This window comes from Macrotis lagotis, chromosome 2, assembly GCF_037893015.1.
Source record: "Macrotis lagotis isolate mMagLag1 chromosome 2, bilby.v1.9.chrom.fasta, whole genome shotgun sequence".
NCBI classification, from domain to species: Eukaryota; Metazoa; Chordata; class Mammalia; order Peramelemorphia; family Peramelidae; genus Macrotis; species Macrotis lagotis.
This window is the reverse complement of record NC_133659.1, coordinates 44,727,058-44,751,913: the sequence shown is the minus strand read 5'-3', so window position 1 is coordinate 44,751,913 and position 24,856 is coordinate 44,727,058. Positions and strand designations below refer to the sequence as shown.

Genomic DNA, 24,856 nt, shown 5'->3' with positions numbered 1-24,856 from the left:
ACAAACAGGCATAATCTGTATGTGTGTGTGTATGTGTGTGTGTGTGTGTCTGTATGTCTGTCACACACACACACACACACACACACAAACACAAACACGATCAATCCAGTCCAAGTCACCATACTTTGTATCCTCTCCATACACCAGTCTCAACATGACATGGCTGCTACTGGGGGGAGGGGGGGGGGGATGGTTGTTTCCTTGAAATAAAACATTTAAAGATCCCTTAGTGGCTATTCAGGGACCAGAATTCAATTTCCATTCTCCACCCTCTGGCCAGATGCAGCTCAGAAATGCCAACATAAAACATCCTGAGATCGCACTTTGTGCTAAGGTTGGATTTTTCTTATGCAAGAGAAACATACTGTCATTAACACTGATGCATTTCCATTTCAAAAACAGGCAGAAAAAAACAACAGTGACTTAACAAAAGAGAATGGAACCTGGGCTTTGAAGAAGTCATATTTTTATTGGGAAGTTGGGAGGGGGAAGAAGAAAGGGAGGTTTGTAAATGATTTCACCAACTCTTTGTATATGGGTTTGGTTTTGGGGGAGGGGAGGGAATGGATCAGGTTGGGTGATGGTTTACACTTGGGATCAGAACACTCTATATTTATTAGATAATCTAAGAATATCATTTTTTCAAATCTTCTCATTCCAAGAAGTTTTTGCTCATCCATGCCAAAAAAAAAATGTAAACTTCTTACACAAACCACATAAATGTCATCTTGATGATACACGTTTAAAAAATCAAAAATGCTTTATCTCTATAAAAATGGTCCTCATGGTCTTGTGTGCTTTAAAAGCTCTAGACATTATAACAACAGATTTGGTACAGGGCTCATTGAAGAAGAAAAACCTCCACATCCATCCATCCCTGATCTGAATTCAGTCCACAGGTAAAGCAACCACTTGAAGCTTGTCTGCAGTCTACTGCAAAATGGGAGGGGTAAAGAAGCATCTTGTGAAATGCAGGCAAAATGGGGATTTCAAAATCACCCCCTGGAAACAGGGTCTTCAGTTGGGGGGGGGCCACATCAGATCCCCCAAAGCCTTGAATCAGAGGGGACCCTGCAAAGGATGGATTCATCTTGATCCAATGACCCTTTCATTCTCCTTTCCTGAAGCCACATCATGGGCTGGGGGGAAGGAAGGGAATGAGGGTCTGCTGGTCCAGTCCTTATTTCTTAGACCACCAAGGGTGAATCATGCTGCAGAAATATATAGCCCCCCCCCCAACTTGGCAGTGTTTAGATTAAGAAATCTAAATGTATACATCTATTTGTGCAAACACACTCATACATGCTAACTGAAGGCAACTTCTATTTTAAAAGATTTACTATTTCAGTTAGGCGATCCATTAGAACCTAGAACTTAATTTGATTTTAATTAAAACAAAGAAAAAAAAGTTTATACCTGGGGTCTATACTGATTCTCTCTGTAGGTCGGGTTCCTATTAAAAGTTCGACTGCTGGTACTCATTGCATCTGTAGAATTATGTTTCAGCATGAAAGCATTTTTTAAAAATATTAAATATGTGCATTTACATGGGTTTGGCAAGCAGATAGAGAAAATGGGTCAAGAATCATCCTTTGGCCTGAAGAAGGGATTCTTCATTTTGTGTGTGTTTATCATGAACCCCTTTGACCATCTGCTCACACTTTTGGACCCCTTCTCAGAAGGTTTTTAAATGCATAAAACAAAATACATAGGATTACAAAGGAAATCAGCTATAAGGAAACAAAGATGTCAAGTTTTTTGCCATCCAAGTTCACACCCCTCACCCCTCTGAAATTTAAGGTCCATAGACCCTAGGTGAGGAATTCCCAGTCAAAAATCTCTGGACCCCATCTCTGGAAAACATAAAGAAAGTAGTCAAAAATAACACTTTCCCAGGACACAAAAATACACTAAAAGGGTAGAAGATGAAAAAATAAGCATGGTTCTTCTATGTCATTTTCTAATTGGCTGTGTCCTCTCTTTATAGAATACTTTGTATGCTTTTAAAACTACACTGATTGATTAAGACTTCAAATGATATTGTATTTGGTTTCTATTAAAGACAAATAGCCATTGAATCTATTTTTCAAAGGGATTTCCTCTGTGTGGTAATTATCCTTCACACGTTAGAGAGAAAGAGAGAGGGGGGACATCTCTGGAGCAAGGGTTCCCCCTGGCTATGGCAGACACAAGGTGAGTCCCAAGCTCAGGAGTGCTCTTTGTTACATATCGTCCCTTGGTTCATACTATCTTCTATATACTGACTGGAGGTGTCACTCCTGCTCAAGACGGTGGAGGGGATCCTGGAAGACCGCCTCTCTGGGGCTGCACCTTGAGAACAACAGCAGATCATCCGTCTCATGGTGTTGTACATCTCATCATCTTTGTAGGAGTAAATGATTGGATTCATGACCGAGTTGAGCAGGGCCAGGAGCAGGAACCACCTTTTGACGTGTTGTACTCCACAGTGAGTACAATTTAGACCATCCAGGAGCAGAACTACTAACCCAGGAGTCCAACATACAACAAAAGCTCCTAAGGGAAGAGAAGAAGAAATGGTAAGATTTGAAAACCTGCATCTTCTGGTTCCCAGGTCACTTTTATTCATTTCTCTATAAGACCCTACTTGGAATCATACAGGATCATAGACTATGAGTCCAAAATGGTCTTACATTTGTATTCTAAAAATTGATTTCACAAGTGAGTACAGTTTAGGATAGGTATGGTCAGGCACTACTTTGTCTGGGATGTGGAAAGAAGGGAAGAGGAATAAAACAGAGGGGACAGTTGGGGAATTTTATCTCCCATAATCAGTGTACAGAAGCAGTTATTTATACAAACAATGACAAGGGGTGGGGGAAGATGACCCATAGACCTCATTCTCATCTGAACTGACAAAAGTAGAGATGAATAAACAAATATATAGATACACAGTTGGGTACAGAAATATATTTTTTGCTAATAGGGAAATAGGAGAGAAAGAGGGAAAAGAGATTTAGGTGGAGGGTAAATTCAAGGAGGAATTAATTCTAAATAAATTAAATTGGCACAGAGGATAGAACTCTGGACTTGGAATCAGGAAGACTCATCTTTTTGAATTCAAATCTGGCACTAGATATTTGCTAGCTGTGTGATCTCGGGCAAATATCTAAACCTAGTTTGTCTCAGTTTCCTCGTGTCATTCTGAACCTGGTCAATGCAGAAATTTGTTTTCTTGAATGCATATTACATGCAATGGGGGATTTATTTTACTTTGGGGGAATTGGGGGAAGGAGAGTTGAGATGGAAGGGAAAGAAAGCATATTTTTATAATTAAATTATACAAATTTAATTAATATTAATTAGTTATATAATTTTTCTTAAAGATCTGGGGGTTCTATATACAAAGACAAAACAGAAGAGGTCCAACTTTGAAGGGGCTTATATTCCATTTGAGGGACATGTAATTTTTTGAAAGAAAAAGACATTAGCAACTGAACACAAATATATACATGTACATAAATAATCAAAATATAAATTAGAATTTGATCAGGACAGGTGAGATCTAAAAGAGTGGCATGAGGAGAGAGTAGAGATATATCCAACTGGGAGGAATCAGTTAAAAACATCATGGAAAAGGCAAAGCCAGAGCTGGGAAAGATTTTCATAGGCAGAAATGGAGGAGGCGTACCATTGACTTTTCCAGGTCAAGAGGTATGGTAGGGACAAATGCAGAGGGTGAAATTCAGAAAGAATTTCAGATCAAGTCAATAAGAATTTATTAAACTTCAGCCAAGCACTGCAGATGCAAATGTAAACAAAAATAAAGAAAATCTCTATCCTTTTGGAGCTTCTAGTCTGACTGGGAAAAGACTGAACCCAAAAGAGTTGGAAAGGAGGAGGGGCAATGATAGGGCATGATGGTGGCAAAGATTGGAGGATCTGGATCTTTTCTCAAAATGAATGCTCTGAGAACTCACCAATGAGAGAAGGGGACCACAGGATGAATGTTATAACCTCCAAGGGAAAATACTATGAAATAGGGATAGGAAGGTAGACTGGCTCTAGATTAGGACAGTCAGTAAAAGTCAGACCAAAGAGATTTGTTTTGTTCAATAAGGTCAATAAGAACTCACACTTAAAGAGTACTCCAAGGCTTACAGATCTTTCCGAGTAGACATTTGGGAGCTATGGAAGGCTTCTGAGCAGGGAAGTGACACAATCATACCTGTGTATTAGGAAAATTACTTTGGCAGTAGTGTGATGGATATCTTCGTGTAACAACGCATTTAGGCAGAAATAGCATTTTTGTTAAAGCTATTTTAACAAAGAAATGAAAAATCCCTCCTATGCCTGCTAAGACAACCTCTACTTAATCAGCACTGCCCCTCTACTCAAGCTCACATAGCTAGTTTAGGGAGAGACCTGAGATTGTTCTTTCTTCCCTCCAAGTCTAACACTCTACTCTAAACTGACCACCCTATACAAGGAAAGATCAATGTCAGACTTTTCTACAGCCCCTTTAAAATCTAAATCAGTAACTGGCTATGGTTGGAATTCAATAAATATTTTAGTTTTTTGATTAATGTTAAAATAAGCAGAAAACTGAACTAATTAAACATTCCACTTCCCAAATATTCTACTTTGGTAAAGTTTTGTTTCGGTCCATTAACACAAGAAAAAATAGGCTTATTTCATCTACAAATGCCAGTAGGATCTACTATTGTTGAGAAATGTAGTGTGTTTTCTAGGGTGGCACCCAAGAAAAGTGAATTATTTATGTTGTCAGGAGATTAGGAGAACTAGATGAGTCAGACTTTAAAAGCTGTGGTTACCGCAGTTGATGTTAAGGGTCCTTCACCCTCACTACCCCCTTAGAAACTGAATAATTTCTCAAAATCCCTGTGGGAACAAGAGTGCATTCCCTGATCATGCAGTTACTTTCCGGATGTCAAAATGTCAGACTATTGTCTGGAGACAGTGTTTTACTAAAGTTACAAAACTTTACTACAAAAATTAAAATGTTGTATAAAATCATAACTCTGAATTGTCCAGTAGTGGATTATACCACTTTTGAATTACCCAGGGGCCCCTGCTTCCTACTTTCATTCATTCAATCCATCAAACCATCAATATACATAGAGTATCCCCTAACTGTACAGCTGCTGCTTCGTTTATAATAGCAAAAGAGGAACAGCAACAACTGGAAACAACCCACATGTCCAACAATTGGAGAATAGGTGAACAAATCATAGTATATTGATGCAAAAGAATTTTATAGTCCTATAAATGCACACAGAGTAAATATATATATATATGTATATATATATATATATATGAAAATATGGAGTGACTCATTTGCCAGGGATGTAAACTGAGAACAGCAGAATGTAAAGAGGATAACCATATTGAGCATAATTATATGTATGTATGTATGTATGTATGTATGTATCTACATAAACATATATATATACATATATTAAAAATAATGAGCTAAAGGAGAATTTGGAAAGACAAAAAGCGAAAGTAATTCTGTTTGCTATTTATTTGATTTTACTTTGTTAAAACATTTAGTAATATTCTGCCAATTTTTTTTCTTTTTCTCTAATCAGGATATGATTGAGGGTTTTGTTGGACATTTATAATATAAGCTCCCTGAGGGCAGGGGTTTCTTTATTTTTATCTTTGTTCATGCAGCCCCCAGTTCTTTGAACATAGTCTACTCGGTAGTTAATAGATGTTTTTAAATAGGAAAATTACCTCATGTTTATCCCAAGATTTATCCTGTAATATGTTTGTTTGCTGACTGGTGTCACAAATTTTGAATTCACAGTACTGATATATTTTTAAAAATATTTTTACCTGGTCCCATTGATATGTCTAGTCCTGTCCACTTTTAACCATCTTAACTGCAGTTTAATACTAAGACCAATACATAGGTGAGTTTAAGAATATAGCCAAGTTGAGTTTAATGACTTTTCAGTATTGATTCTTGAAATTTCCATTAATCTCACCATCACATTGAACCAAGATTACACATTTTGGGACCAAGAAAAGCAATAAAATAAAGTCCTATTACCCATCAGTAAATTTCTACACTATAATAATTACTATAAAACCCCAATTTTATATAAATATTTTATGGGAAGTCATTACAAATCAAAAATGGCAAAGGGAATGATGAAGCCAAGTCTTCTCTGGAATTTTCAAATTGAGCTGTTGTATATCCCATTTCTTTTTTTTTAATTTTATTTATTTAAGGCATTGGAGTTAAGAGTGATTTACCTAAGGTCACACAGTTAGGCAATTATTAAGTGTCTGTGGCCAAATTTGAACTCAGGTCCTTCTGACTCCAGGGTCGATGCTCTATCCACTTTGCCACCTAGTTGCCCCATATCCTATTTCTTAAATGACTAACTGAATGAATGTATGCTCTCCTTGATGTGGACTACATCCCTTACCTCCAAAATGTTTATCTCTTATAACTATTCATCTTGAGAACTTTTGTCTCTATCCCTGCATATTTGGTCCCACCCAAAATGCTCAGTATTTTCCTTGCTTTCTCTTAATATACCAAGAATAGAAAGGGTACTCCATCTATTGTTCCCTCATCTGTCCACAGTGGTGCAGTGGATAGAGGTCAGGGCCAGTGTCTGGAAGACTGAGTTCAAATCCAGTTTCAGACCCTTCCTAACTGAGTAGCCCTGGTCAAGTCATTTAACTTCTGTTTGCCTCAGTTTCCTCAATCACAAATGGGGCTAATAACAGACCTAATTTGCAGGGTTGCTGTGAGAATCAAATAAGATAGTATTTATAAAGTGCTAGAGCTTAGCAGGTACTTTATAATGTTTATTCCCTTCCATTTGACCAGTCCATCTTTTTTACACCATAGATTTCTCTAATGACTTCCTTTTCCCCAATTCATCAAAATTCCTCATTTGTTATAAGTTACAGCCAGCAGCACATCTATTATATGCCTCTCTGTGTGATACCCATTTTCAGTTCATTTTAGACGCTATAATTATTTATATGGAAAGGCTTTGTTCTCATCAAAATTCAGTTTCCAGTAAAAAAAAAAAAGTGATTTTTCAGAAGCAGCATGGAAAGTAGTAAGAAGGACCTGGGTTCATATCCTGTTTTGGACACTAGCCGTGTGACTCTAGGAAAGTCACTTAACCCTGTTTGCCTGTTTCCTCCTCTGTAAAATGAGGGAGCTGATTGACCTTTGTGACCCCTTTTCAGTTATAAATAAATCTATTACCCTATGAAATATTTCAAAGAAATCCACAAAACTCCATGACCTGACCCATTCTCAAAATAAGATTTTACAGCAAAATCAGTTTTAATGACTAGAGCCCTTTGGAAAATAATTTACACAAATGATAACTTTTTCCTTTGTGAACTTTATAGAGTCTATTAGTTTCAGCAGGGATCCTAATAAGTGCTAAATGGTGAAGCCTAAATTTAGCATAATCTCACAATTCTCTGGTTAGAGAAATCCATAGTGAGTCTTTTTCCCCCCTTTTCCTCTTTACCCTGAAAAAACAAAGAGTTGACTAGAGCTCCGGTGATCGATGGTTCTTGTTAATGATGCTTTTCATGGTTTGTTCTTCCAGAGGATATCAATCAATACTATCTGAACAAAAAATTGGATCCTAGCCAGCTCATTCCCTAGGTGATATCTGTGTATTCCAAACCAACTTTTGATAAGCAAATTTTTGAGGTAAAGGGAATAGTTTGTCCAGGAAAGGAAGAAGATTTTCTTCCCCAACTATCCCATCTGCATCCTACTGGAGACAAAGATGGTTCTTTGGGTGAAACCAAACTGACAAAGCATTGACCTTATCACTTCAATTATAGTATCATAAGATTTTGAACTAGGAGGTCCCTAAGATAATATTAAGCCCTTCTTCCACTGAGAAAAAAAACAACAACCCTGCTCTATTAAACTAATGAGCAAAGCTTTTGGGGAATACTGTCTTTGGATGATGATTAAATTTCACAACAGAGACAATCATGTACTCCTACACTCCACTGTCTTTGAGATACATCTCTGAGAGGATGGCACTCTTTCCTTCAAAGGCCATTCTTTGAGAAGTGTAGCTCTGGGCTCCCTGCCCTTCAACACAGAAGGAAAAATGGAAGGAAGGAAGGAAGGAAGGAAGGAAGGAAGGAAGGAAGGAAGGAAGGAAGGAAGGAAGGAAGGAAGGAAGGAAGGGAAGGAGGGAGGGAAAGGAAGGAAAGAACGAAAGAATTTCTTAGTATCCTTTGAAAATCTTACCCTACCATTACACCAGTATTTCCAAAAACAAATTTATCAATGGGCATTGACTTAACCCTGCTTCCCAGGTATCCCATAGGCTAATCAGAATAGGATGAGCCTGCTGCAGAATAAAAATCCTGGACCCATCTGTAAATCTTTGTCTAGCATCAACTTGCACTTTCATGATTTATGTATTTTGTAGATGATAAAAACAGATTTGGAGAAATAAAGTAATTTGCTCATGGTCCAAAGCTACTAAGTATTGGGCATGAAATTAGAATCAAGGTCTATCTTGATTTTACATCTAGAATACTTTCTGCTAAGTCATGCCCTTCATAAGCTAGGACATATTTGTTCCTGGTAGATCAGGGAGAATGCCAGAGACATAGTGCATATTGATTTCAGCTAAGCCTTTGAAAAGTTTGCCATAGTATTGCATAGATGAAAGTGTGAAATGTAGACTGTGTGATAATACATTTAGACAGATTTATAGAAAATAGGACAATTGTATTCAACAAATGTGGATAAATGAGGGGTGGGAATTGGAGGCAAAGTCTTGAGTGGATTGCCACAGGACCTCTGTGTTTAATTTCATAGTATTTAATATTTTAATCAACTTTTAATGAAAACTAGAAATTAAATTTCCTAAGTCATAGATAATACACTAAATATTAATTAAGCACCCACTATATTTTAAGTTCTAAATTAGTTACCCACAGGAAGCCTACAATCTAAATGAGGGAAGATAACAGAAAAGGTAGATTAAAGGGTAAGAGGGTGGGGGACCAGAAGGGATCTGGGGCATGTTAACAATTTTAGAGTTAAAACCAATTAGAGCAGCTGGTGCCAAAGAGATGATTAGGATTTTGAACTCTTTATAAAGGTAGCCTATGGCAGAAGGGTTTTTTCCCCCTCTCCATCTTCTTGCACTCCAATGAGAGAGATAGAGGTATGTTGAGGTATTGGTACAAATGCTAAAGCAATCTCTGTGATGATTTTCGGGTAATGAGCTTTTACCAGTGTAAGGTGGGGAAGGGGAAGGTTGGAACCTGTCCAAGAAGAACAACTGCTGGCAAATGAAGAAATAACCAGGATTTTGGACCCTTGATGAAAAGGTCCTGGGAGGAAATTTTTTGCTTTACTCCATAGTCCTCTAATCAGAGGGATAGAAGTTAGCATTTCAATAGCTCTTCAAAGTAAGCAAAGTTTTGAATAGATGCTATCTCATTTGGTCTCTACAACAAAAGCATTATTATCTCCATTTTACAGATAAGGAAGCTGAGAGGTCACAAACCTCATAAACATCTGAAGTAGGTTTTGAACTGAGGTCATTCAGATTATAAATCTGGCTGTTAGACACTGGCACTGGATATATGCCAATAAGACCTTAGGAGAATAGATGCTGTCTTAAAATTATTCATCTATATCAATACCTAAAACTAGAAGCACTAGTAGACCCTTAGGAAATGTTAGTAAAAATAAATGAAATTGATCTCAACAGGGTCAAATGGTAGACCAAAACGTAAATGAAGTTTAATAAGAATAAATGTAAACTCCTACACTTATGGTCCAAAACATCATTTGCCCAAGAGAAGAGACCTTGTTTGGTCTCTGTATGAAAACATGAAAAATATTTCAATATTCTGAATGAGCTCAAGCAAAACACTAGCTGGTTTTAACAAAAAAAGTTATGGGGGCAGTTAGGTTGTGCAGTGGATAGAGCACCAGCTCTAGAGTCAGGAGGACCTGAGTTCAAATCTGACCTCAGACACTTAGCTGTGTGACCTTGGGCAGGTCTCTTAACCTCATTGCCTTAAATAAATAGAACTTTAAAAAAAGTTTTGCGAAGTAACAGTCTCATTTGTATCAGTTGGATCACATCTAGAGAACAGTATTTAATTTTGTGTACTACAATTTAAAAGTTAGGTTGACAAACTCTATTAATAAGCCCAAACTTCTTTCAGAAACAAGGACCCATCTTTTTAATACCACTATTCTATTAGCGGTGATGAATTCTGTGAGATATGGAACAACAATCTCTGAAGAACTGAAAAATGATTACCACTCAGAAAAAAAAATAGAAAGGAGCAAAGATTATGTGTAGGTCACATAGTATCATAAAGGAAGGCTTTTGAAGAAGGATGGGAGGAAAAAGAGTCATCAGGGAATTGTATGAGAGAAACAGTTGATTTACTGCTCATATGGTTAGTAAAAGGTGGGTGGTAAAAATGCTGTGTTGATGTCAGGAGAAACTTAATAAGGACCCCAGAATCTGTATTGGAGTGGACACTCTATAATTAATTTATGAGTGGACACAGGCAAAGCTGATACAGGATAGATGGGCAGGAATGGGCAATGGTCTTCACCATTGTAGGGATCATCCTAACTGATGAGATAAAAGATCCCCTAGAATATTTGATTTGAGTGTATACCCTAGGGCTTAGTTAAGAGAAATGAGCAGTAAGCTGAGGAGTCCAGAAGCCATGATCTAGTTAGATGGAAAAGACTAGGAGGAAATAAGGTAGAGTGGAAAGAAAACTGGATCTGGAACCTGTGCTACCATTTATTATGAATTTAGGCAAATCAAAATAATAATAATAATAATAATAACTCATTAATACTTTACATTTATCTTCACAACCATCTTGTCATAGCAGTCCTACAATAATCCTGATTTTACAGTTGAGGAAACTGAGATATGGAGAATTAAATGAATAGCCCCTGATTACATAAGTAGTTGGTATCTAAGGAGGATCTGATGATCACAGATGCTCTTCTTATGTCAGTAATGTGATCCCTCCTCACCTCCATCTCTTGGAATACAAATCTCCCTTCAAAACACTACTCAAGGTTCCACTACAGAAGATTGTCCTGATCGTCATCATTGCAATCTCATTTATTAATGCTTTCTTCCCTTTAAACTATTTTCTTTTCTGTATATACCTTATTTGTGCATCTAAGACCATAAGATCCTAGAGTTAGAATAGAGGGTCAGCTTAGAATTTATTTGGCAGATGAGGAAACTGAAGGTCACAGGTTAAGTGACTTGCCAGGTTCACAGAACTAGTCAGCATATGAGAAGGGACTTGAATCCAAGTCTTCCTGATCTCAAATTCAGACCACCATCGACTGTACTCCTCTGCACTTAATCTCAGCATCAGTTCCCTTAACTGTAACATGAGAGAATTGGACTAAATAAGGGTTTCTTTTTTTATATGTAATAGACTAACTCTGGTTATCTAGACCCTTTCTCAGGATAATGTTTTTTAAATGCAAAAAACAAAATATATAATATTTCAAGGAAATCAATTGAAATATAGTATATATGTACATGTACATGTACATATATGTATATGTATATGTATTAAAAGTTCATGGACCCCTTGAAATTGCTCCACCATGAAAGTTCATGGACCATAGGCTAAGAACTGGACTAAATGATCTCTAAGGTACCTTCAAGTTTGAGATCCTATGAAATGCTTGAATAATCATCCAGACAAAAGGAAACACTCTCAGGACAAAGGGCAAATGAAGGCAAATGAAAGGCAAAGGAAAAGAAAATCATTTCCATTGAGTTGAGTTGCTCAGATTGGAATAGGCCGCCCTAGTACTGAGTTCTCTCCCCTTGATTGAAGGAATTTAGGTAGGAGGTAGACGGCTAGCTGTCAAGGACACTGTAAATGTGCTTCCTTCTCAGGTGGGATGTGGGATTAGACGACTTTTAACAAGTCTTCCAAGTGTAAAATTGGACAATTCTATTAATCTATGAATTTCAACCCCCACACACAGCTCAGATCCTTTTGAGTTATTCCTCTCCCAGTCACAGGGTATATTTGGAGGAAGATTTATAAGGTGCTAAAAAGCCAGAATTGATTAGAACAAAATCTCTACATCCATCCAAAACTGCCTAATGCAGCTGGCCCTGATTACTGATACCCTGGAGTCCTTACCGAACAGCCTGAAGAGCTTCTGGTTATTTCTGTGAATTCGAGAAAAGAGGACTTAGGTACTGGGAGACGTTTAAAAAGATAAAATAAGCAGCCCCAGAAATTACAGGCAATGTTAGAACAAATTATCCCAATCAATGTAATGGATACCAGGAGTCAAACTTGACTATTCCCTGTTCCCGAAACATGCTGTAATCACTTTGCCTCTGTTTCTTTGCTCAGACCTTGAATGCCCTTCACTCTCCTCTCCATTCACCTAAGTCCCCTCCTTCTTTCTAGGACCAGACCAAGTCCTATGTCCTCTATGAAGCCCTCCCTTTTTGCCCCAATATTCCGAAGTCACTCTGAGATATGAACTCCTATAGAACTTATAAGTTAGAAAGACCTTTGAGGAGGTTATTGTAATCAGCCAGCAAATGGTAACAAGGGACTGCAATGCAGTTCACTCCTCCCATTGGGAAAGGAGGGATGTAGTTAGAGAGAGGGAAATCTTGGTAACAAACTCAATATGAGAGGTGAGTGAGAGAAAAAGTATTAAAAAGCAACTAACAGGGGCAGCTAGGTGGCGCAGTGAATAGAGCACCGGCCCTGGAGTCAGGCGGACCTGAGTTCAAATTTGACCTCAGACACTTAATGATTACCTAGCTGTGTGGCCTTGGGCAAGCCGCTAAACTCCATTTGCCTTGCAAAAACCTAAAAAAAAAAAAAAAAAAAGCAACTAACACTCAAGTTATAAATGTTACAGACTGGGTGAATAGTGGTACCATGATAGGAACAATAGGGTGGGTTTAGGAGAAGATGGGTACGTTGAGTTTGAGGTTTGCTACTTTGGGTGAAGAGATCCAGGAGATAAATTAGTGATATCATAAGCTAGAGTTCGGAAGGGGGGTTGGGTCTGCAGCTGTAGATCTGGAGTCCTATTTTTTGTTCAGTGGTTAAATCTGTGTAAGACAAAAACTGATAAGGGAGAGAGAATAGAGAGAGGAAAGAAAAGAAGGACAATGACATACACTTGGGTATCATTGCCAACCTTTGAGAGAACCTTTTCAATAGAGTGGTGCTTGCAAATTGCTACTCTACTGAGCATATTGGAGTGAATGTTAAATTATAAGGAGTTGGGAAGAAAGTGTCTATGGTAGAAGTGGAAGTATTTGGTATAGAAAATTTTTATTAAGTTCAGTTGGGAAGGGCAGGAGAATGGTAGCTTGGTAACCAGATGGGATAGAAGGCTTAGGAAAAGTCAATAAACCTTATGAATATCTAATTAAGTCAAGAATCATACTTAGCAAAGTTATCTAGGCTTCAAGGTAAGCGTGAAAGATCTGTGTAATGGTATTATTGTAATCATGAGAATTAAATAGCTTCCTTTTAAATAGAACTTTATAGAAGCAAAACACTCTCAGGTTCATTATTAATTTGATGTCTTCATGATATCAATCAATCAACAATCCTTGACTGATGGCATCATCATCATCATCATCATCATCACAGAACCTGCTGATTGAGTTGTTCAAAACTAAGTCTGGAGATGTTTAGTATCTGAGAAAATCCTAACTCAGACTAAAGCACTTTCATGTTCCTTTCTTGTCATATATAATAAAATAATAATATGGCAGTTAACATTTAAAGATCACTTACCATGTTCTAGACCCTGTATTAAGCACTTTATTTATTTGATCCTCACAACAATCCTGTCAGACAGGAGTTATTATTATTCCCACTTTACAGTTGAGGAAACTGAGGCAAACAGTGGTTAAGTGACTTGTCTAAGGTCACACAGTTTATGTCTGGGATCAGATTTGAACTCAGGTCTACCTGCCTCAAGGCCCAGGGCTTTATTCACTGAACTCTTTCTTATAACTCTGCTAGACTATAAATTCTATGAGGATGGGATGAATCCTATGAAGTTTTGTCCTTTGAACATAGAAAGGACTTAAGAAATGCCAACTGAATTGAAGCTGTTGAACAAAATAATGTTGACAAAAGAAATGAAAGAAGGGAGGACTAGAGGCATCATATCATGAGAGTCCCAGATATGTAGTTAAGGCATCTGGATTTGAATTCTTGGTCTTCCTTACTTGTTACTACTGCATCTGAGGGAAATTTAAGGAAAATATGTGGTACCAGGAGAAAGAATCACAGAGTTTAGAATGAAAGAACCTGAATTCAACGTGCATGATTGTGGGCAAAGCCTTTAACCTCCCTGGTCTCAGTTTCTTCATCTTTAAAATGTAGGAGTTAGACTATGGGACCTCCAAGAACCCTTCCAGCTCTGATTTATGATCCTATAAGTCAGGAAAAGCTGGATTTGAATCTCTTCCACCCTACTCACTAGCTCATAGGACCATGAACAAGTCCTTTGTTTTCTCTGAATCTGTTCACACATCTATAGAATGGGAATGATAAGATCTGAGATACTTTCCTCAGAGTTGCTGAGAAAACAAAGAACTTTGAGCATCTTAAAACACCACAGGTATTAACTAATAGTACTATTCTTCATGTGGTCCTATTGTTAGACAATTGATAATTACTTACTGGAAATTATCACAATATTTTATTGAATGCTCAGGTTAACATTCCCCCCACATATGAAAAATGTGAAGACTCTCTTCCTACATGGGGATAATAGTCAGTTCACTAAATTTGATCAAATTTCACATTCCTAGGGACATAGGTCATCACCTAGACTTATGTTTGACATCTTAAGTTCTATAATTGGCCTTAGACCTTACAATTTCACTTAGCAAGCCTTGAAATGATATTCTCCTTCCATAGTATTCATGCAATTTGGTATATATAATAAAAATGAATCTCTGATCAACACCGTGACCAATCAGGAATCTAGAAGGTCGATGATGAAACATCTTCCTCCTGTCCATCACCTGCCAGAGAGAGGGGATAGATAAACTTGGGGGCAGAATTATACATACACACATATGTGTATATAAGCATATGTATGTAAATGTGTAAACTCTATGTGTATATCTGTATAATATGTACATGTTATATATAGTATGTATATGTATTTGTGTGAGTTTTTTTTTAACATAGCCAATGAGGGGACATGATTTACTATGTATATTTGTTACAAATGATTTATTTTTCTCTTCTAATAGGATGAAGGCATAGAAAGGAGAGAATACAGATTTTTGTTATTTAAAAAACCCAAATCTAGTCATGTGAATGACACGTAAGACATTTTAAACAATTTTTTTTTTAAAAAAAGGTTTTGTGTATAATGTAGACCTTGCATCAGATTGAATCTGACCAAAGCACTAATTTCATCAAAGAGGACACCCTTTAAATAAGGTCAGTCTGGTTTCCTTTGTTTCTTAACCCAAGGAAAAGCAAAAGGACCCCAGTGATAATGCCAGCCTCCCAAGCCACAAGGGCTGTCTGATGCCCTAAAATAGAAAATTATAACTCTCCATAAAAATCCAGTTGTGGACTCCATCTCAAGAAGCTTTCTCCTTATTTGAAAAGAAATTTACCCATGATTGTTTTTAAAATCCTGCCTAAGTACTACCACCCAGGAATGCAGAATAAATCACCCGCTAACTGTGAGGATATTCACATTAAAGTACTCACCCATTGCTCAGGAACTCTTGTACGACTAAAAAGCTTTTCAAAGTGGTTTGTTTAAAAATTGTTGTGTAAGCTCAATCCTTCTGTAAGTGGGCAGCCTGATATTTATGCAGAAAGTAATTAAAGGATGTACATTGAATGAACACAATTGTTATTTACAAGCGTCCTCAGTAAGACAAAAAGCAAGCTGAGATTCTATTAGAAGACGAATGATTGGGAGATGAAAGATTTCATAAATGATGCATTTGCCATTACTTAACTCGCCTGTTTGTACAGTGCGATCCTTCAACACTAACTGCTAGTTTCACGCACTTGTTTTGAATTTGTGGTTAGCGCTTGGAAAATTGAAAATCTCTGTGCCAAAGGCTTACGGGTGAAGATTTAAAGCAGAGGTGTACAGTGCGGCCAAGCCTTAATTCTAGTCATTTAACTTGGGCCTGAGTTGGAAATCATAAACTGTGTAAATAGCCAAATATCAGGATCTATCTCTTCTACCTCCCTCCTTTAAGAATCACTCATAAGGAAATATTGCAAGCTTGAGATCAAATTTTAGCTGCTAAATTGAAAACTTAGCAGTTGGAGAAAAGAACAGGGTATTCCCATCTGGAAGAATAGGAAAGGCTTTCAATAGGGTGGGAACTATGCTGAGGGGGTGGGGAGGGGGAGGGGGGAAGGGGGAAAGGTTCTGCCAAGACCCTGTGAGTTGCAAGATAGGGCATATAAAGCATGCACAGGACCTAGGGATTAGACATAGCCAGTAAATTGGGCAACCCAAGAAGATTCTAGCAGTGCATACTAGTAATAGGCAATGATAGGAAAGGGATGTCCAAATAAATAATAGTGGTAGGAATGTGGCTCCTTTATCAATCAATCAACAGGGATTTATTAAGTACCAACTACCTGCCGGATACTGTCCTCGTGCTGAGGATATGAAGACAAAAATGGGATGGCGATTCACCCTCAAAGACCTTTTATTCTGTAAGATGTAAATGGATAAAAATAGAGAGGGATATGGGCTGAGCCCATCATTTCATTAGCTTAGGGAGCTTCCCCTGAAAAACTTCTATCAGTGTTAATCAGCATCTTTAATTCAACCTATAGTGACTTGTTCAAAGTCACAAAGCCAGTGAGTGTCAGAGAAAAGACTTGAATTCAGATCTTCCAGATTTTAAAGGAAACAAGGAATTATAAAAGGTAAACTTAAGGTGGGAGTTCACAGTAGGCTTGGGGGACAACCAGGACAAGGGTGCAGAGATGGGTGCTGAAATAACGTGTGAGAGAAGATCAGTTCGACTGGGCTTGAGCTTGGAAAGGTTGATGGGTACTGGGTTGTGAAGGTTGTAAAGAGAGCTTATCTTTTGTCTTGGGTGCAATAAAGAGGCATAGGGAAGTGACATGGTCTGACCTGCACTTTAGAAAAACCATTTTGGGAATTTGTGGAAGAAAGATTAGGGAGGAAAGGGAACAGACAGGGAACAATTTAAATGATCCATGTTAGAAAGGGGAAAAGACATGAACTAGATCCAGAAAGCAAGGGGTTAGGCTTGTCAGGGCAGTGGAAATGAGGGACATTTGAAGTAAGTAGAGTCAGGGAAGTCTAAGAAGAGAGCAGGAAGGATAGGATTTCTATCTCAGGTAGTGCTTGCAAAAACATGGTAGGACCCCACTTTGGGAAGAAGAGGAGTGTAGGTAGGAGCATCAAGATGCTGATTTGAAATTAGGGATACAAAAGAGGGAGTCAGTTATTAGATTGGTCTGAGTGCAATTAAAGGAAGAATTCATTTGTTCATTAGAAGTGAGATGAAAAAGAATCAAGAGAAAGAGTTGACTTGATACCGAGTTCCTAGAATATAAAGCTAAGAGTCTATCTTCCTCCCTAAGAATCAGATTGTTTCTCAAATCTGGAAAAGCATGAAGAGTATAGGTAGGGGTTAAAGAGTATAAGATATACAATTATAATGGAAAACATGTCTCCTACTGGCCTACCTTTGTGGGGAGTTTGTTTTTACATACCTGCAATTTCATTGTGGAAAGGAACTTCCAGTAGGGAAAATTCCTTTCTCAATGCAGATTGGCAGCTGGTCTCTATCTTATAGCCATAAAGAGTAGCTTGGAACATGGAGAGGGTAAGTGATAGTCCAGAATGACTCAATGAGCCTGTGAGATAGAACCTGAACCCAAGACTCAAGGCTAGCTTTCAATCCACTCTTGCTGTCTTGCCCTGGTAACTGAAACTCTTGTCTTTGATGCCAATCCTCTGACTTCAAGCTTTGTCTCCAGAAGATTTTTATTGTCTCTCATCTGGGAGGAAAGATACATGGAAAGTCAGATGGAATATAGAGGATGACATTATCACTCAGGGCCAGAGAGGACAGACATGGTAAAAGAACTCAAGAATAGGCGATTGTCTAGAGCCTAGACTTTTGGAGCCAGAGAAAATCTGGGGGTCTATAAGGACAAAAAGGATTCTTGTAGTACTGCTCTTCCAATCTTACATCGGATGCTAACATCCATTTCATAAAATATGACAAACAATGAATTATGAAGAAGAAGCAGAGTAGAGCTCTTTGTTCTCAAAGAAATAGATGATCAAAAAAAAAAGATGGCATGAATGTGCAGGGAGAGAGGCAAGGAATAACAATTGGACAGTCTGGATGCCCAATTAGCACCCTCAGGATGCTAGGTCCTCCTGTTCAAAAGGCAAAACCTCCTGTGAGATGGGAGCACACAGACAAAAATTTCAAAGGAATGAGTTAAAATTTGCATAATTGCCATTATTAATGGCAGCTAAGTGATTCAGTGGATAGGGTGCTAGAGACAAGAAGACCTGAGTTCAAATCTAGCCTCAGACACTAGATGGGCAAATCATTTGACCTCTATCTGTTTCAATTAGGTCAACTATACAAATGGAAGTAATAGCATTTACCTTTTAGGGCTGTTAAAAGATCAAATGAAATAATATTTGTGAATCACACATAGTGCTGATATTTAAGTAGGCTCTTAATAAATGCTTATTTCTTTCCTTATCTGATGAGATCACAGAACCACACTGAATACCATGAGATCAGAAGTCAAGAACATTAGGTTTACCTCTAGTTTTTGCCACTGTTTGACATTTGCCAAGTCATTTGCCCTCTCTAGTTTCAGTTTTCTGACCTGTGGAGGTTGAGCCATCATGGATAAGAAAACTTTTATTTCTAGTTTCAACATTGAATCATTCTAAGCTTCCAGTAGTTCTTTATAGAGAGACTTCAAACCTATTATATTATGAAGGTCACAGTCAACAGATGAAACCGGTTTTGAAAAGGGAAAGGAAAATATTGATTCCAATTTAATTTTGCAGACTAAGTACAAGTAACTCAGGAGAAAGGCAAACAGGATTACTTCACCTTGTACCAAGTAAGATATCTAGCTTAATAGAATTTAAAACTCAAGTCCTGTTGCACATAGTCCAGTAGAGACCAAAGGGTAGATGAGGTCCTCAAAAACTTCCCTCAATCCTCAACAAACTGTTAGAGTACAAGAAAAATACACTAAAAAGCTGGTCCTATCCAATGACCAATCTTGATTAAAGAAGATCACAGTATCATAACCCTAGAACCTGAAGGAACTTCAAAACTCATCTTCTCCAACCCTCTCATCATAGAAATGAGGACACTCCAGACAAGAGAGATAACTTGTCAGAAGTAAAATTTGAAACCAGGCCCTTAAAACCATTGCTCCTCTTTGTTGCACCAAACTATCTTAGATGATGAAGTAAATCATGTTCCTCTTAATGGAGATTCAGTAGACCATAGTTGCAGAATATTGCATATACTATCAGATGTGGTTGTGGGTTGGTTAATTTTGCTCCATTGGTTTGTTTTAGGTATATAAGGGAGGATTCTAGGGAATGGGAAGTGACTTCCTGAGAAGTGACTATGATCTAAAAACACAAACAAAAATTAAAAAGAACCAATATAACTCTTTTAAATCCTGCCATCGTACTTTTCTAAACAGCTGCTTGAACATAAAGCCAAAGGAAGTCCAGCTGTTCCTCTTTGCCCAGCAATTAAGAGAAATCCTATTTTTAAATGGAAATGTGAAGACTTCTAGCAACACACATCATGGGCAAAGATGATAGAAAAGAAAACAAGTCATGATTTCTCCCTTTTCCCAAAGGTCCCCAATTCTTACTCCCCTACTCTATGGTCAAACATCTCTAGAAGAAAGCCACTCTAGTTGGAACTTGAGGTAGCCCGTACTACTCAAGAGTCTCTTCTATTTAAAAGTAAGACATGAAACAAAGAACCTTGCTTCCAAATAGGTCCTCTCTGTGGCTACTTAAATCAACAACCTAAAGGAATGTTCTAGAATTAGTATTCAAAAGCTGTATAGGGGCCAGATTAGAACATGGCAAGAAGAAATGAGAAAGCTCATAAAAAAGCCCAAAACACCACTTGGAAGGCACAAAGGCAATTTATCAGTATAATAGGGCTGCATTTCCCAAATGGTGACCTACAGACCCCAGCCATTTTGTACACTGTGAAGAGGGCTCGGGGAGGAAATTGTGGTGCAAGCAATATTCAATATGAAGCTATGTGTACATCAAAAAATATTAAGTGTGGCAATTTTTCAGTATGAAAATAAACTTAATTTCCTCTCTTTTGCTCTGACATGTATCTGACCTCCCTTTATCCATACCATCAGACCTACTCCCACCTCCAGTAGCAATGATTATGAGGTCCATCAATATAATTCAAGTCCCCAGAGAGTTCTGAGGTCAAATTAGTTTGGAAAATTCTGTAATATAGTTTAGGTCACTGCAACTTTGCCAAACAGAGCTCAGTCGACAGTGTCTCATAATGACCCTTGAGCCTTAGTGCTTTTATCAGAAGGAAAGTCCAAGCAACCTGTATGAAGATACATTTATCAGGCAAGAATTTTTCTATTTAGATTAAAATCCATGACAAAAATATTCCAGAAAATTGTGACTCTTCCCTATTTCTTTTGTTTTCACTGGTTTCTCCTTCAAACCTTTACTCCTGCCATCTCCTTTGTCTCAACTGCTTTCCACCTAATGAAGTTCAATTCCTTCTGGACTAAAATGAAATAGCACCTTCTCTAATGAAAGGACCCACAAACCCTAACTTCCTCTCCCCCCGTAGAGATTTCCCTCTTATACCTTGGGTGAATTATCCTCAGAAACTTATAGAAGCTCATAAACATGAATCACATATGACCTACCTGTGATAACATTGGTTGGGATGCAAAGAAAAGGTCTATGGAATCACAGACCCATCAAAATATCAAAAGTTGAAAGGAGTTTCTGTTTAGTAAGGATGGAATATTAGAGATAGATATGGAGATTATTAAGTATCTGAGGCCAGATTTGAACTTAGGTCCTCCTGACTCCAGGGCCGGTGCTCTATCTACTGTACCACCTAGCCACCCCTATAGAGATAGATTTCTATAAAATAAGGTATACAATATTAAAAATTAAACATCAAGGAAAAGTATAAGAAAAAATTGATGAAGGAAGATTTGCATGGCTGGACCTTCAAGCACTACAAATCAGTAATTATCAAGACTATCTGATACAGGGTAAAAAAATAATAAATGGGACAAAAAAGAAAATTTCAAATTTTTACCATATAATGGATTAGTGTTTGGTAAGTCTCAAATAATCAGACTGTTAGAATTTTTTTTTTTTAGTTTTTGCAAGGCAATGGGGTTAAGTGGCTTGCCCAAGGCCACGCAGCTAGGTAATTATTAAGTGTCTGAGGCCATATTTGAACTTAGGTACTCCTGACTCCAAGGCTAGTGCTCTATCCACTGTGCCACCTAGCCGCCCCCAACTGTGAGAATTTTATGTCAAATAAAAGTCAACAGAATTCTAAGTGAAGGTTTCAAGAATGAACTGGTATATGTTTTTCAAATTTCAATTTTATTTTATTTTCAGGTCTACATTCTATTCCTCCCCACTTCTAACACCCCAACCCACCCATCCACAGTTGGGAAAGCAAGGAAAAACGAAACTTCTGTTACAAAACACATATAGTAAAGAAAAATAAATTCATGCATTTGCTACATCCAGAAAAAAAAGTCTCAATTTGCACTCTGAGTTCATCAGCTCTCTATCAGGAAATGGGCAACAAATGAACTCATGGGCCCTCAGGAATTGTAATTGGACCTTTTGTTTAATCAGCATTCCAAAATGTTTCAAAGATGTTTGCCTTTACCAAATTGTTGCTATTGTATACAGTGTTCTTTTGGTTCTGCTCACATCACTTAGCATCTTATAAGTCTTCTCAGATTTCTCTGAAACTATCTTACTATGGCTATTTTATGATAACTACTTTTATTCAGGGATTCTTCTGACTTATGACTGGCTAGCATTGAAGCTGCTTTGAAAGAATGAAAGAATTCTTCAATAAGTGGAACATCATTTATAGACATGTACATTAAATAAATTTAAGGAAATTGATAAAAGCTAGTCCATATCAACATGGATTAATATATCCCAAATTTCTGAGTAATTTCCAAGGTCATGTAACTAGAACTAAGAAGAAGAAAGACCAGCTTTATCTCTATTTCTATTCTAGTCTCAGAATTGAGAGCATTATCAACCACTGAATTAAGAAGGGAAAAGAAAACTGCAGATAAATTTTGTTGATATTTTAACAACATTGCTCAGCAGGCAAACTCATTTTAATATTTTTAGAGGTCCTATAGTCAAGAGGGAAAAAATGGATTCCAAATTAGAAAAATATATACAGTTATAACTTGGGTGTGAGTATGAATCAGGGTACCTAGCAAATTCTTACAAAATACTTCCCACTACTTACTTATGATCATATCTCATCTCCCTTTCTTGCTACCCAGTTAACGCTAACATTTGCCACTGTTTACTGGAAAGTTATGGTTACGGCACACCTCATTTGGTGGCCAATTTCTTGGTTATATATTCAGTATGCAAATAAGGGATAGCAAAGACCTATTGTCTAAGAACAGGTCCAAATTGTAGAAATGTGTTTGTGATACTTAAGTCAAAGGGTTAGGGTTTCATTATTTTCTGACTTGTTCTCATACCCTTCTAAGGACATTCTTTGTCTCTTCTTTCCCAACTCTTATCTAATTTACAAAATGTACAACTTCAATCATGTCATGACCAAAGTCATGGATAGTTGCCCACTACCTTCTAAATAAAGTCCAAACTTCTCAGCACTTATTTGAGTCCATCTGCAATAAAATTCCAAAGCTAATATTTCCCATTGTAGTTTACAGGTGTTGAACATGCAGCCCTCTCTGGTTTTATTGAGGCCCTCAAAGTAATTCAAACCAAATTAAATGTAACTGGGAAATATTTTTTAAAAATAAATAAATTATAATAAAATATTGCCAAGATTACATTTTAAAATTTAAGTCAACATGGGATGCTTATATATGGATTAGTGGCTCCCATTTTTATCTAAATTGGACTCAACTTGTCTATACCAGGGGGGTTAAATTTACTGTCCATCTCAAGATTCACAAAATTCCAAGTGTCTCAAATGCAACTGTGACCTGCAGAACTACCTAAATAGAGTTTAATACCATATAGATACTGCCAGTTTGTGGTTTATTTCAATATGTGGCCTGTGAGGATGATTTCTGTCTACACTAGAGCCACAAGTCTATTTGTTCTTGAAATGGACCCAGCCTTTCTCTCTTTCACACTTTTGCTCGTGCTCTTTCTTATTTCTAGAAGATCTCTCTTCCCTGGTCTCCCCCTCTTGAAATTTTACCCATTCTTTCAAGCTCAGTTCAAATGATATCTCCTCTACAAAAGCTTTCAACCTCTTCCCAAACCCAAAGTTTTCTCCTAGTTCTGAACTCCTACAACATACTTAGTCGATTTTAATTTTGTTTTAAAGTTTTTTGTGAATGCACTTCTCTCCCACCCCCACCCTTCAGTCACAACATGATAGTAAGATGCATAAATTTATGCATCTTACTATCTTCCTCAGCACAGTATTTGGACAAAGTGTCCACTCAGCCCAAAATGAATACATGTCCAGGGCAAATTCTAGTCTTCATTGAAAGCTCAGATCAAGCCCCACTTCCCAAATGAGGTCTTATTTTGTTCCCACTCCTCCCTGGAGCTGCTAGTGCCTTCTACATTGTATCTCTGTTTTATTATGTCATATCATATCGTACTTCCTATTATATTTCATATCACATCTTCTTCAGCTATTTTTATTTAAGTACTTCTATGTGTGCAAGTTATTTCCCCAAAAGAAAGGAATCTCCTTAAGGGCATGCACTAATTCTTTGTTGTCTTTATGTTCCACATGTAACAGGTGCTTCATAAACATCTGCTGATTTTGTCGCTGTTGTTCAGTTGTGTTTTCTTGGTAGAGATACTGGAGTAGTTTGCCATTTCCTTATCCACCTCCTTTAAAGATGAGAAAAGTGAGGCAAAGAGGGTTAAGTGACTGGCCCGGGGTCTGACACCAGATTTGACAAATTTTCTTGACTCCAAGCCCAGTACTCTTTGCATTGCATCACCTAGCTGCCCCATTGATTGATTGCTAATGGTTGTTTAATAATTGTTAAATTGAGTTGAGTTCCCAGCTCATCATTTCTAGCCCAAGTTTGGAAACATCCTGATCCCCATAACATGTGATTACCCTCACTTCGAGTCTTAACATCTTCAGAAATGTCTCTATTCACTTGCCATTAGCCCTATTCTAGGTAATATATTAACAGGTGAGGCTAGGGGTGACCTCTGCCCTCAGCCTGGGAAGATGACCTCAGACTTCTTTAGCTTGGAAGGGGAAGTTGCTGAATTGTTACCTGCTCTGGGGCATCCTTACAGAGTTCTACAGGCATGGAAGATGGGATTCATCAACTCATGGGTGGCATTACATCCACAGACCTCAAATCCTTGCCATTTATCAGCCAGGGTCTTACAGAAGATAAGAGGTCTGTCTAGAAAATACAGTCCAGCTAAATAATTGTACCAAAAGCCTGAAAGGTGGGGGAGAGGACAGGAGGGAACGAAGGAAGGAAGGAAGGGGGAAGGAGGGAAGGAGGGAAAAGAGGGAGGGAAGGATGGAAA

At 37.7% G+C, this 24,856-nt stretch overlaps 1 protein-coding gene across 2 annotated transcripts in view; it reads right to left on the bottom strand.

Annotated features, from left to right (window-relative positions):
• Positions 1-449: 449 nt before the first annotated feature.
• Positions 450-24,856, bottom strand: part of LPAR3 (lysophosphatidic acid receptor 3) — a 122,159-nt gene continuing 97,752 nt past the window's right edge. For both annotated transcript variants that reach the window (XM_074221782.1, XM_074221781.1), the window contains one exon: positions 450-2,535. In XM_074221782.1, the coding sequence (XP_074077883.1) occupies positions 2,207-2,535 (329 nt within the window). In that variant the 3' untranslated portion in view covers positions 450-2,206. The remainder of the gene's footprint in view (positions 2,536-24,856) is intronic.